Raw genomic sequence first — 12,969 nt, 5'->3', positions numbered from 1 at the left:
TTTTTTACTATATTTGATCTAAAATATACCTTAATTTAGTCATTTTGCACTTTGCAAATCAACCAGCAATGACAGATTTATCTAACCAGCAAATTAGTTCTGTCATTGCTGCAGTTAAGAAAGTAGTTAGCCTATCTTCAGAAGTTTGCATATTCTGCAACTCAATTAAGCTACTTTCTGATCAAATCGAAGCTTTTTTAATCGATTTTCAGAATTCTTTTAACAAAAACCCTAACCTAATACAAAAGAAATACATGCGCCAGCTTCAGGAGTTTTTATTGCATTACAGCTCCGTTTTAGGACATCTTACATCAGAAAAATGGATTCAGCCAGCACTGAACTGGCCAACAGACTACGTTTTCAAGTATATTGAAGGCTTGAGAACTAGTTTAATAGCATTAGCAAAGCATATAAACGTTCCTTTCGACAAATTAGAATCAAATTCGGATCAAATAGAAGTCAATAAGTTTAATGACTTAACCGACATGAAAGCTTCACTACAAAGATTAATGTCTCAAATGGCAGTTAACGATGTTGTTGGCATTCAAAAGCAAATTCAAAATAAAATCATCGAAATTGGACAATTAGTACTTAATTCCAAAATAGAGCATTCTCTTTCAAGTTCTCTACAATCTAGCAAAGCACAAGAGATGGACGAACGCGATATTTCGGATTTATTAGTAAGATTTAAATCAATCAACATTCCAATAGACGATTTACAGATAGAAAACCAAATTGGTGTTGGCGGATTTGGTAAAGTATACAGAGCCATTCGAATATCAACCAGCGAAATACTTGCAGTCAAAGAATTACGATCTGATAGAATATCCACAAATTCATGGTCCTCTTTATACGCCGAAGTCGAAACCATGGCATCAGTACACCATAAGAATGTATTAGAACTCGTTGGAGCCCACATAAACGAACCTTACAGAATAATCACGAGATTTTGTCCCGGAAGAAGTTTATTTGATCGATTACACCGTTCCACTCATGAATACAAGACTCTCACAGGTACAGAACTCACTATCATTGCACACCAAGTAGCTCAAGGCATGTGCTATCTCCACAAACTCGGAATTGTCCACAGAGATTTGAAAACTTTGAACATTTTGTTGTATCAAGACAACACAGCTTGTGTTGCCGATTTCGGATTGTCAGGGATGGTCAAAGAGAACCAGGAATTATATGGCGGTGTAGGTACACCACACTACACGGCTCCTGAAGTATTAATGCATATGAAATACGGTCCGAATGTTGATACTTATTCATATGGAGTTGTTTTATGGGAAATGTTGACGAAAAAACTTCCTTACGGTGATATGAACCATATGGCAATTTACGAGCATGTTGTGACAAGAGGCTGGAGATTAACAATACCTCAGGATACTCCTGAACCTCTTAAAAAGCTTATACAAAGATGTTGGAGTAGAGATCCAAATGAAAGACCTGATTTCAATGAAATAGAAAGATTGTTTGATCGTCATGAGGTTTATTTCCCTGGTTCTGATCTAGAGAAAATCAAACAACTAAAGAATGATTTCGTGGCCCCTCCAATGAATCTCGAATACGCTTTGAAAGTCCTCAAAAACGCAAACAATGAACATTTTTCAAGTGTCGCGTATTTTGTGGCAGAAAATGCCGATAAAACGGTTATTTCTAAACTTCGTGATGGAGATGTATTTAATTCTATCATGACAGCGAAGAATAACATTGATGCAGCTCTTCTTCTTGCGGGAACATTGTTTACGACAAGTGAACTTTCAACGTTTATGAGTCATGGCGCGAAAACAATGTTAAAAAAATGTATACAAAACCAACAAATTATTGCAGCTGTCAGATTTTGTTTGAAGTTGCCTTTGAATCTCCTTGAAGACCTCAAAAGTGTTTTCATCCCACAGATTGTTTCTTTCATCAAAACTGGATCTAATCATTTGAAAAATTACATTTTGCAGCTACTTTCTAAGATAAAGAATTTGGATCCTTACTTGAATGACATTGCCCCTGTGATCATTGACATGTACAAGACAGTTAATGACCAACAAACATTCGATGCAATAGAAATTCTCTTAGAAAGATGCAAATTCGTAATGAAAGTCGACCAAATTCGGCCGTTTTACGATTTGTTGACATCAGGATTTGTTGTTTCTTCTGATTTCGTCAGAATTCTTATTGAAGCAAGTGATGAATCATATTACCATTATTTGGTTTTGAATTGTTTGAAAGCACTTTCAAAAAGTGACACAACCGATGTTTTCATTCAATTTTTGATAAAATTGGATTTGAAAACTTTTGAAAAAATGAAAGAATTTGATGATTTCCTTCCAACATTAGATAATTTGATTTCCAATTATAGGATAACAAAATGTCCATTAGTTGTTCTGTTTCAGATATCTCAGATCCATGATTTTTGCTATTTATTAAGTGATTCTCCTGTTCTTCATTCTCTTCTACAAACAATGAAAGGAAATGAGAAACAGATATTGCATATTTTGACGTATCTTTGTGCGGATGAAAACTTTTGCCAAAATACAAAATACATGGATAATATTTTACAAATTTTAGTTGATTTGATTTCGAGAAAATATTATCTAAATGATGCTGTTAGAGTTATCTGTGCTTTGTCACAACATAAAGTTGGATGCCAGATATTAACAGATAATGGTATTTTGGACATTTTCTCGCAGTTGTTTTTGGCTCCACAGTTTGGAGATACTTCAAGAGCTTTGGCAATTTTCAGAAATTTGTCAGAAAACAAAACAACAATTCCTCAATTGTCATTGATTGTTTCATGCCTCATGCAGGATCTAAATGATGCTCCTGATGATCAGAAACCAGAGATCTTCCAAACAATGATTTCTTTGATCAATTTAAGACCGGATTGCGTGCAAGAACATGATATTCAAAATGTGATTTTGGAACAAACATCTATTTCTTCACCTCCTATTATGGTTTTACTTTCTTTGAGACTGTTAAATACTTGTCATTTGTCTGTTCTTCAGAACTCTTACCAAGTAATAATTAATAAAGTAAGAGAGCTGTTGAATATCGATGAAGTTTATCCTGAAATTGTTTTGGAAGCTTGCAAATTGTTGAAAACATTGTCAATGAATATTGGCATCAGTGATTTCATGGCTAAAATACAGATTGCAAGGTATTTGTCAGATATCGAAGCTTTGGACACTGAAGGAGTTCTTTCTCCTGAATTTAGAGAATACCAGAATTTCTTTTTATCACCAAAGAAAATTGGTTCAATAAGAAACTAATATTATTATATTTGTATAGATTTATTAATAAAAAGTTTAAAGATTGTTTGTATTAAAATCCAACTTATTTTCATTTCTTTCCATCAATACAACATTAAACACGAGAACAAAACTGCTTTAAATACTTTTAAACTCATGCAATAACGCGTTTGGTCCTATTCATTATTTTATCTAATTCACTAATATGCTAATGAATGACACCAATTGAAGAGGATGCAAACGTTGGCCATTTTGATTACACACCCATTTTTTCCCAAGGCATCCAAAAAGGATGTGAAAGATTTTTTACTTCATACATTAAGCAAACCTTATAGTTAAAACATGACCTTTATAAGTTAAAATCAAACATATGATTGGTTGAATACTATTCTGCAATAATATCAATCAATCGCATATTTTATAAATTAATAACAAATAACAAGAAATAATAAACAAATAACTAATACTAAAGATAATAACAAATCATTCTCTTATTTAGATTCCAATCTTTCCGATGACACCAATGCGCAAACAACAAAATTACAACAATAAATAGAATTACCTGTTATTGTTATTGAGCAAAAATTGAATTTGCGCTTTTTGCTTTGAAGAAATCTTTTCTGATTCTGCTAATTCTTGTCTTAACTTTTGGTTTTCAAGATTGGCCTTGTCTATTGCTGCCTTGAGCTTAGCAATTTGATTTCTGTAATCTATATTATCTTGGCGTAGTTTGGCTAAGTCATATCTATCATACATCACAGTGACATCAGAATTTGAATCAGAAATCTTTTTGATACTCCTTGAGTATAACGATGGAATCTTTTTGCTTGGTTTAGTCTGTTTCTTACTCTTTGATATCAAATTAGTTGATATTTCTGAATTTTCATGAAAACTTGAAAGTAATTCGGATCTTCGAGCTTTCTCGAGGATCAAATCTGATAATTCTTTCTTTGAAAGTCTAGATTTTGTAGGTTTATGTTCTTCTATTTCTTCTTCGTTAGAGTTAAAGTTATCATCTGAATCACTCATATTAGATGGTTCATTATTTTGAGCTGAAAGTTGAGATTCGAATAAATCGGGATTTTCGTTAATAATCATTTGAGAATATGGCAATTTGCTTGTTGATGCTGGCTTATTTATTGAAGAATATTTTGATGTTGCATTGACTCCCTCAATAGAGTCATCCCATGCTGCAATACTTCTTTTTGATTTCGATTTATTTGTATTAGTTGATGAATGTGGAGTGCGAGGTGATGCATACATGTTCTCTGCTTCATTTAGAATATCTTCAATTGCGCTTTTTTCTTGAGATGTTAATGCTTTTGTTTCTGTCAATTCCAAAAATAAAAGTACGTTTAGCAATCAAAAGTAAGAATTCTTGGGGTAGATCTATCTTAAATAAGATTATACTTCTTCGGAAATGTCATTAAATTTCTAAAATAGATAGAAATGTTCAAAATGTAAAATTAATTTGTTGAAAAATTGATGAAAGAATGAAATAAGTTAAAGTATATTTATATTGAAAGCGATTCATCATATTAATAGTACGGAATCTAAAACCAAAAAAGGGATATATTTTAGATCTTTTCAAATAATGCTCTGAGACTTCCATACAAACACATATTTGATATCACAATTTAGTTTTATAATTGATGTCATAATATTAACTCAATCTGATTATTTATTAATTTTTTTTCTAATTAATTTTTAAAAAATGTAATTTATATTTCGAATAATTGAAATGCAGTATTTAGAAGCAGGTATTTTTACTTCTTGTTGTGGCCAAGCTTAGCGAGGATTTTCTCGCGGCCGGCGCGGCGGCGTTCGATGAGTTCCTTGCGCTGCTTGTCCATCTTCAGCTTTGTGATAAGGCAGTTAGATGGGTGAACAGAAACATGAACTGTCTGGCCATTAAGTTTTTCACGTGTGAATGAATCAACAACGATACGATTCTCAGAAAGCTTGACAGCGATGACCTTACCCTCACGGCCAGCGAACTTGCCAGAGTTGATGGAAACTTCATCATCTCTGCGGATTGGGAGTTGCTTAACGCCATGTGTTTCAGCCTGCTCCTTGTTGAGCTTAGCAGAAAGTTGGCGGTGCTTGTCATCCTTGGTGGCATTGAAGAAGGCCTTTCTTGTCTTCTTAGCCTGTGATGAAAGGAATGGGTTTGTCTTCACCATCGAAAAGGCCGACCAAGCCGTAAAAGTGACAACTCAAAACGCCAAATAATGACTTTCTCCAACTTTTAACAAAATAATATTAATAAGCTTTATATATACAATATAAATATTATTTCATTTTGCAAAAAACGTGTGAATTTATTTTTATCAGATTTCGAAATCTCAATATTTTCAAATTTGCGCCTTCAAAAAATGTATTATAATAGTTATATATTTTATTTTTCATCATGAAAAGCTATCATTGTTACGTTATATTTGTTGTGAAATGAAGTTATTCCCCCTTTGTTTTTAAATGTCCGGTTATTTATAAACATATGAGCGAGTTTCCACTTCGAAACGACTCATATCAGACAGCAAAGAATGTCGCAGTAACAATATATAAGAGTGGAAAGGAGGTTGAGCTCCTTGAAACACACCCAGAAGAGAAAGGAATCGTTATTAAAGTTAAAGTTGACGGCGAAGAACATATTAAGGCTTGGGCTTTCTTCAAGGACATTAAGCCATCTACAATGAAGATTGACAATGGATCAAAGAAGATCGAAATCGCATTTGAAAAAGCAGCCGTTGAAAATTGGCCACATGCAGAGGCTTCATCTGATGCTACAACACCACTCTACCAGAAGTGGTCTAAAGTTGACTTCCCAGAAGAAGAAGAGGTTAAAGATCAAGGAATTGATAAATTCTTACAAGGAATCTACGCAAATGCCAGTGATGATGCTAAGAGAGCAATGTATAAGAGCTTTATAGAATCAGGCGGCACAGTTCTTTCAACAAACTGGGAAGATGTCGGAAAGAGAAAGGTTGAAGCACAGCCACCAAAATAAACCATGATATTTTTAAGTTATTTCCAAAATTTAACATTGTTATTCTATTTTCTCAAATGAGTTCAAAGATATTTAATTTCATATATCTATTTCAAGCGAGAAGTACTTATATTCACATAAAAATAGATTAAATTTAATAAATACAAACAAAATTTTTATTGGTTATGGGCAACAGATATTGGGGTACTTTGATGTCTGAAAAGAGAATTCTTTTTCTTGAAAGGTTGAGGTGTTTGAATTTGCATACTATTGCTTTTAGCCGAAAACATCTGTCTATCCTTGAGATCCTGTATAGATGCTTTCAGGCGGTCAATTTTCTTATCTGATTCATCAATATAATTTGATATTTCATAATTCAACTGTTCAATTTGGTCTTGAAGCAATTTTCCATCTTGAGTTTTCCATTGGACATTAAGCTTCATTGTTTTATTATCAGTTACATGCTGTTTAACTTGTTCAGTAAAATATTTCTTTTCTTTTTGGATTCGAGCCTTTGATTCTTGCTTTAATAGTGATTTGGCTCTCAAAAGATCTTCACTCAGCCTGCAATCGCTTTTTTTCCAAATATTCTGATTCTTTTCATTTATCTGGTTCTGCATTTCAATGGCATTAATCTTTTCTTTGATATCTTCTATTTCTTTTTCAAGGGAATCATTATCATTCTTTAAAGATGGTATTATTGCATCAAAAATGGATTTTTCTTGAATTAAATTGTTAAATTCACTCTCCAATTCTGCATTTATCTTATTCTGTTTATCAATTGGAAATGAAATTTTCAATTGGATCATCTTAGATGCAATATCAAATACTTCTTGCGTGTCGGATTCGCAGATTGAATTAATGTATTTGAAATCTTCTAAATATTTATTATATTTTAGTTCAGAAGAATCTAGAACACTTAGTACTTCTGATTGTGCTTTGATTTGAGCTTCTAAATCTTTTATTTGATCATTATATTCTTTAAATATTTCTGTTTTACGATCATCTTCAGTAAGCCTGATCTGATCTGTTAGCTGTTGTAAAATCATTTGTTTATGTCTTAATTGACGTTCAAATTCTGCATCATTTTCCGAGCTGGATTTCTGGAGAGATTGTATCTTCTTATCAGCGTTTGCGATCTGAGATCGTAACATTTGTATGCCATATTCAAATTCATTGCTGCTACTACTTGATTGAAAAGATGCTTCCTCTTCGTATGAAGAAAACTCATCCATATGAAGGAATACATCTCTATTTGAATTAAATCTTCTCATCGATGGTGTGGTGAATCGTTTTTCTGAGTGAATTTCATTTTCGTTATTCATATAGTTCTGTGAATTGTGAATTTGAGGTGTTAAAGTAGAATTTCGGCATCTTTTGGTAAAACCAGACGATCTTTTCGCACTAGACACATTCTTGTTTTTGTTGCGAACAAAGAAAGTCGGTGTTTCACTCATTTTTAAACGGCAATTTTTTCAAAATCTCAATAAATTCAATTAAAAAAAGCAAATAAAATTGGAATATTAAAAACATGTTCAGTTATTTTCTACTTTAAACTCGTCAATTTCTTGAAATTCTCAAAAATTCAAGAAAAAATCAATGAAAATCTTATTAGAAAGAGGATTTATGAAGATGAAACTGAAGTTTTATATTCACTGCTAGAAGTAATTTATATCATAATATCTAAATCAAATGTTAGCAGATTTGTATAAATTTTTTTGTTGAGAATTGAAGATTTCATTGATAGAATATGAATGAATTGAGTAGTATTGGGATTAGATAAAATATAAAATGCTAAATGAGAAATAAGATATTTAAATTACAATAATAAAATATAAAATAAAAAAAATATAAGTTATTTTCCAAGTTTCTTGTACATGTCAATCATCTTTTGGTTTTCAAGAGTTTTGAGTTCAACTAGTTTACGTTTCTGAGCAAGTTGTTCTTTCTCTTGGTTCAACATTTCTTCTTGAATTACGAGTTCTCCTTCACGACGTTCCAAAACCAACTTTCTATCTGTTTGTATCTTCTTCAGTTGTTCAGCAGCTTCAAGTTGTTCCTTGATAGATATTTCTTTAGCAGCCAAAACATTTGTATCCATACCTGGTGAAGAAAGAATAGATTTCAAGTTTTCTTTACGGCGTTCATTACTGTTTTTGATGTCTTCAATCTTCTTCTTGTTATCTTCAACACGTTGTACAATGTTGTATGCATCGTTTTTAACTAACTCTTGACGAAGAGAAATTGATTTTTGGTCGAGTTCGTTCTCTTTACTACTTCTATCAACAAGATATTGTTGGTGCTCAAGTTCAAGTTGTGCACGACGTGATGCTGCGGCCTGCTCAAGAACGGTGTATCGCTGATCGAGATATGCAATGATTTGTTCGTAAGATTCGCGTGGTTTTTTGATTGTTTCTTTGTTTTTCTTCGTTTTTTGGCTTTCGTTCTCTAAATATCGCTTAGAAATGCGTTGACTGAGTTCAGACTTAAGACGCGAAATGTCTGTGTCTGTACTAACAATGTCAAGGCGTGTTTCGTACTTGCCGGAATCGTATTCAATGGAAATACTTTCTTCTTCGGAACTTTCAACGGGTAAGTTTTGGGCTTCAATCTTAGATTTGATGGATGTACGCTGTGCTTCACGATTCTTGTAGCATTTGTTGATTGTAAGGTATGAATTGTTGATTTGATCGTATTCTTCTTGATATTGCGAAATATCTTCTTCTGATTGATGGGAATCGGATTGTAATTTGCATAGATCGTTTTGGAGCTTTTGAAGAAGTTGTTTCTTGTAGGAAATCGTATCCATAATTTTTGAATTTCGAATTTGAATGTTATCGATGTTACCTTGAAGGCTCGTGATTTTGCGATCTAATGCTGACATGTCTTCGAGTGTTTCTTCCTTAAGAGTAAGCTCGGCTTGTTCACGTTTCAATTCATCGAGTTTTTGGAATAATTGTGTTTTGTGGTTGCGAACTTTAGAATGTTCTTCTTCAACAAACTTGATTTGTTGAGTAGAATCCGAATAAAGTTTCTTAGCTGATGAAATTTCGTCTTGAAGGCTTTGAAGTGTCTGTTTAAGTGTAGAACTCTGCTCAATTTCGAAGTCAACGTTTAATGTAAGACTGCTCATGTCGATTTGGTTGAGTTGTTGTATTTCTCGAAACTCTTGGATTTCTTGGATGCCTTGGTTAACTGTTTGTAATTTGTCAACGATATCTTCGATCTGTTTATCAACAAAACTAATCTCTTCTTGGATGTCGGAGATTTGTGAAACAAGATTATCGTCACGCTTTCGTTCTCTGTTAAGAAAGATGTTGCGATCTTGTTTAGAAACTGTTTCTAACTCAGCACAAGCATCTTCGACAACTTCTTGAGCCAAAGATTCTGTCTGTTCTTGGCTCATCGGATTGAATGAAGAAAAAAAAATTCAAAACGCACTTACATGAAATTGGTAAATAATACCATAATCGTACATTTCACATTACCATGGACTTTTAAATTTATATTTTTGGTTTCTTTCAGAGCATCTTTTCATCATCCCAATTTTTTCTTCATCAATTGAGTAGTATCCAAATAAAGGTATCTCAGAAAACTCAATTACGCTCCATTTCTCCAGTGATGAATGGGAAGAAGTCTACAAATCGGCATATAGTAAACAAGTCTACCATCAAAACCAAATATATTCGGGTCAAACAGGCGACTTTTATGTTTGTGAAGTTTATTTTTCCAATCTTGGTGATCAAGGAGTTATTACTCTCACTTCAACAGATATTAAGTCACTTATTTCTACAAATACATTTGAAAACTCATATAACAAAGGGTATGGTGGATCTATTTACATCATTAATGGCCAAAGTTCGATTCGAAAAGTTTGCAGTTTCGGATCGAAAGCAGCAAATAACGGAAAGTTTTGTAACTGCATTGGATGGTTCTACAAACGTCAATGAACTTCATGATTCATCAGTATCATATAGCAATCAAGGAATTCGTGATGGATTTCAAACTCTTCATTTACAAAAAGGAAATATTTCATTTTTACACAATAATATCACAAGAAACTATTGTTAATATAATACAGCTTTAATAGGAGAAGGAAAAGAAACTTATTTAATAAAATATTCGATTATTGAAGAAAACTATGCAGACTGCAGAATTTTTTATATAGGAAACAAACCAACAAAATTTGATAGTATTGTTTTCATAAATAACATAGTTTATGAGCCTAGTGGAATACCTGCAATGATTTTTTGTTCTGGTTCTGTTGTTACTTTTGACAAATGTTTCTTTGCTAATAACAAACAAAATGATCAATATTTGTTTGGAATTTATGGATCAGGTTCAATTACAGTATCTAATTCATATTTTGATGCTAAAGAAAAATTGTATGATCCAAGTCATAATGTCAGAATTTATGAAAGTCAAAATTTTTTAATTGAACCTCATATTTTCTCTACTGGACTCTGTCCAGGCGGCAGATTCTTTATTCATATCCCAAAAAGAAATAAAATCAAATGCACTGTTCTTATTCATCATCAATGCTACGGAAAGTCTCTTACAACATTTGTCTTAAAAAAATGAATTATTTTCTTTTTAGGACTTTCAAGTATGACAAATGTGGACATCAATGCAAAATGTGGTATTTGAAATGCTACACTTAAAGTTCCTGTTCCACATAATTGCATACATTCATAATGAGTAGCCTATGAGGAATAAATATATATACATTTTTATATCGAATTAGACAATATTATAGTTTGAGATAATATAGTTTATTCAAGAACACCACGATTACTAAAAATATATATTATTGAGATATCATGGATTTCATTGATATTGTCTGAATTATCTGATTTGTAAATGGCCAAACAATCCGATTGATAGTGCCTGAGATTAAAAACTGCAATTAACCTGAAAGGGACATTGGTATTATAATGTGTAATTTAGAAGAGCCCATTTGATTTCGAAAAGAGTTATCAATTTTTTTCAGGAAATAAGATACTTAAGATAAGCGGATTCAAAAATAATAAACTGGTCTTCAATGGCACAAAATTCTCCATCATTCTCTTTTTATTTTTGATTTCATCGAAACTAGATTTTGATTCCTGGAGAAAGGAATAAATTTGATATTTATGTTTTTCCATTGTTTGAAAATTACTCGTTTGGGAGGATATTTCAAAAATCAATTTGCTGTTAATTTTAAATTGTACAATGCATACGATATTTGAGTGAGCAACAAGAAAACGTTGGTTCAAATTAGCTTTTTTCGATTTTTTTCAAAGTATATAAAATTACCACCTGAAAAAAATTGACATATTTTGATAAAGAAGAAAAGACTTTTAGTTCCGCTCTGTCACTTTGTTAGCATGCTAGTGATGTTTATTTTTACATCTTAATTTAATTTTATATATATGAGTAATGAAGAATTAGATTCGCAATACCTCCATAAAAACGCATTTTTCAAAGCATGAAATTCTATATGAGGTGAATAGATAAGAAAAGTAAAATCTGATATGAATGTAATTTAATATTAATTATTATATTATAGTTGAGATTGTCTGTCAAAACGGTTTTTGATAAGTAAATATTCAATTTTTCAAAAGCTTATTCAAAAAATTGAATGATATCTAAATACACAAATAAAAACGTTTAGTTCCGCTCTGTCACTTTGTTAGGAAAATTATATAGTTTCTATCGATACTTTCAGTATGCCAAGCTGTGAAAGATATATTGAGGAATTTTTTTTGAAATTGTTATTTTTTAAAAAAATTGAGAGATTTTTTGACGATAGAGCTGGACTATTTTTGAACAATAATTTCATTACCTTAAGCATTATAAAAATTTGAACAAATTTTATGACGTAATAGTATAAGTTATAATTTATTAATTTCCAAAAGAAATGACCAAAAAAATCCGTTCCAATATGTCGAATCAAATCGATTTTATAAATAAAATTTAAACCTTAAACTTGACTTTTTAAAAAGTGACATTATAAACTTTCATAAACTTAATTCCATAGTAAGAATCTAATTATCAAATATAAATAAGAATCAATCTTTATTTATTCAATTTTTATTCATTTACAAATCCATTTTAAGATGGAAAACAATTTAATGATTTTAATTATTGTTCTTATGAAGGTATAATTTGATACCTAGTCCAAGTACTCCTTGAAGTTATTAACCAAAGAAAATTTTTCATTTGTATGAACGATCAGAGATGCATGAGTTGACAACTCTGGCTCATTCATAAACCTTGGATGCATATGCATCAGGAATGGAAAACTGGAACGAAAAGGAGTGACAAACTTCGTAAATGAGCGAAGGAAACCAACAATTCTTCGTGATCAGCTGAACCGTCATTGCTAAAAAAGTAATTGAGAGTCAGTGATAATGGTACTGGTGGTACTCAACCGCAGACCTCGACACAGATGAAAAAAGAATAATTTTAAACAGCAATAAAAATATTAAACGGCTATATTTAGAATTTCATTAATTCCTTATTAAAGTATATTGTTAATTACTAATAAAGCAATTTTTCTTATTTTCATCAACTTTCGATTTTTGATTAAGGGTGCACACGAGAGGATCATGTAAACTTCAGAATTTAGAACTTTATTTTTAGGCATTATCTTGGCTACCTATTTAGGCTCGAAAAGCAAAAAATATCAAAAAATACAACTTGAGTCCATTATGACCCTTTCATGGAGGTAGTTTTTATCCGCTAGTATTTTCCCTT

At 31.7% G+C, this 12,969-nt stretch overlaps 6 protein-coding genes across 6 annotated transcripts, besides 1 other annotated feature; 2 read left to right on the top strand and 4 right to left on the bottom strand.

Annotated features, from left to right (window-relative positions):
• Positions 1-52: 52 nt before the first annotated feature.
• Positions 53-3,312, top strand: TVAGG3_0558350 (protein kinase protein; the record flags this gene model as incomplete). Its single annotated transcript, XM_001308287.1, has 1 exon — positions 69-3,266. The coding sequence occupies one exon, from the start codon at positions 69-71 to the stop codon at positions 3,264-3,266; it is 3,198 nt and encodes a 1,065-aa protein (XP_001308288.1).
• Positions 3,313-3,747: 435 nt separating this feature from the next.
• TVAGG3_0558340 (uncharacterized protein) lies at positions 3,748-4,575 on the bottom strand (the record flags this gene model as incomplete). The annotated part of the gene is made up of 1 exon (XM_001308288.1): positions 3,804-4,508. One exon carries the CDS (start codon positions 4,506-4,508, stop codon positions 3,804-3,806), a length of 705 nt encoding a protein of 234 aa, XP_001308289.1.
• A 436-nt stretch (positions 4,576-5,011) lies between these two features.
• On the bottom strand, positions 5,012-5,439 carry TVAGG3_0558330 (regulation of translation involved in cellular response to UV; the record flags this gene model as incomplete). Its single annotated transcript, XM_001308289.2, has 1 exon — positions 5,012-5,428. One exon carries the CDS (start codon positions 5,426-5,428, stop codon positions 5,012-5,014), a length of 417 nt encoding a protein of 138 aa, XP_001308290.1.
• A 296-nt stretch (positions 5,440-5,735) lies between these two features.
• TVAGG3_0558320 (positive regulation of catalytic activity protein) lies at positions 5,736-6,352 on the top strand (the record flags this gene model as incomplete). The annotated part of the gene is made up of 1 exon (XM_001308290.1): positions 5,743-6,252. One exon carries the CDS (start codon positions 5,743-5,745, stop codon positions 6,250-6,252), a length of 510 nt encoding a protein of 169 aa, XP_001308291.1.
• A 55-nt stretch (positions 6,353-6,407) lies between these two features.
• Positions 6,408-7,556, bottom strand: TVAGG3_0558310 (uncharacterized protein; the record flags this gene model as incomplete). The annotated part of the gene is made up of 1 exon (XM_001308291.1): positions 6,408-7,556. The coding sequence occupies one exon, from the start codon at positions 7,554-7,556 to the stop codon at positions 6,408-6,410; it is 1,149 nt and encodes a 382-aa protein (XP_001308292.1).
• A 474-nt stretch (positions 7,557-8,030) lies between these two features.
• Positions 8,031-11,015, bottom strand: TVAGG3_0558300 (uncharacterized protein; the record flags this gene model as incomplete). The annotated part of the gene is made up of 1 exon (XM_001308292.2): positions 8,087-9,637. One exon carries the CDS (start codon positions 9,635-9,637, stop codon positions 8,087-8,089), a length of 1,551 nt encoding a protein of 516 aa, XP_001308293.1.
• Positions 11,016-12,803: 1,788 nt separating this feature from the next.
• Positions 12,804-12,969: part of a mobile genetic element that runs on past the window's edge.

This window comes from Trichomonas vaginalis, chromosome II, assembly GCF_026262505.1.
Source record: "Trichomonas vaginalis G3 chromosome II, whole genome shotgun sequence".
NCBI classification, from domain to species: domain Eukaryota; phylum Parabasalia; order Trichomonadida; family Trichomonadidae; genus Trichomonas; species Trichomonas vaginalis.
The sequence above is the reverse complement of the archived record's forward strand: the minus strand, read 5'-3'. Positions and strand labels throughout refer to the sequence as shown.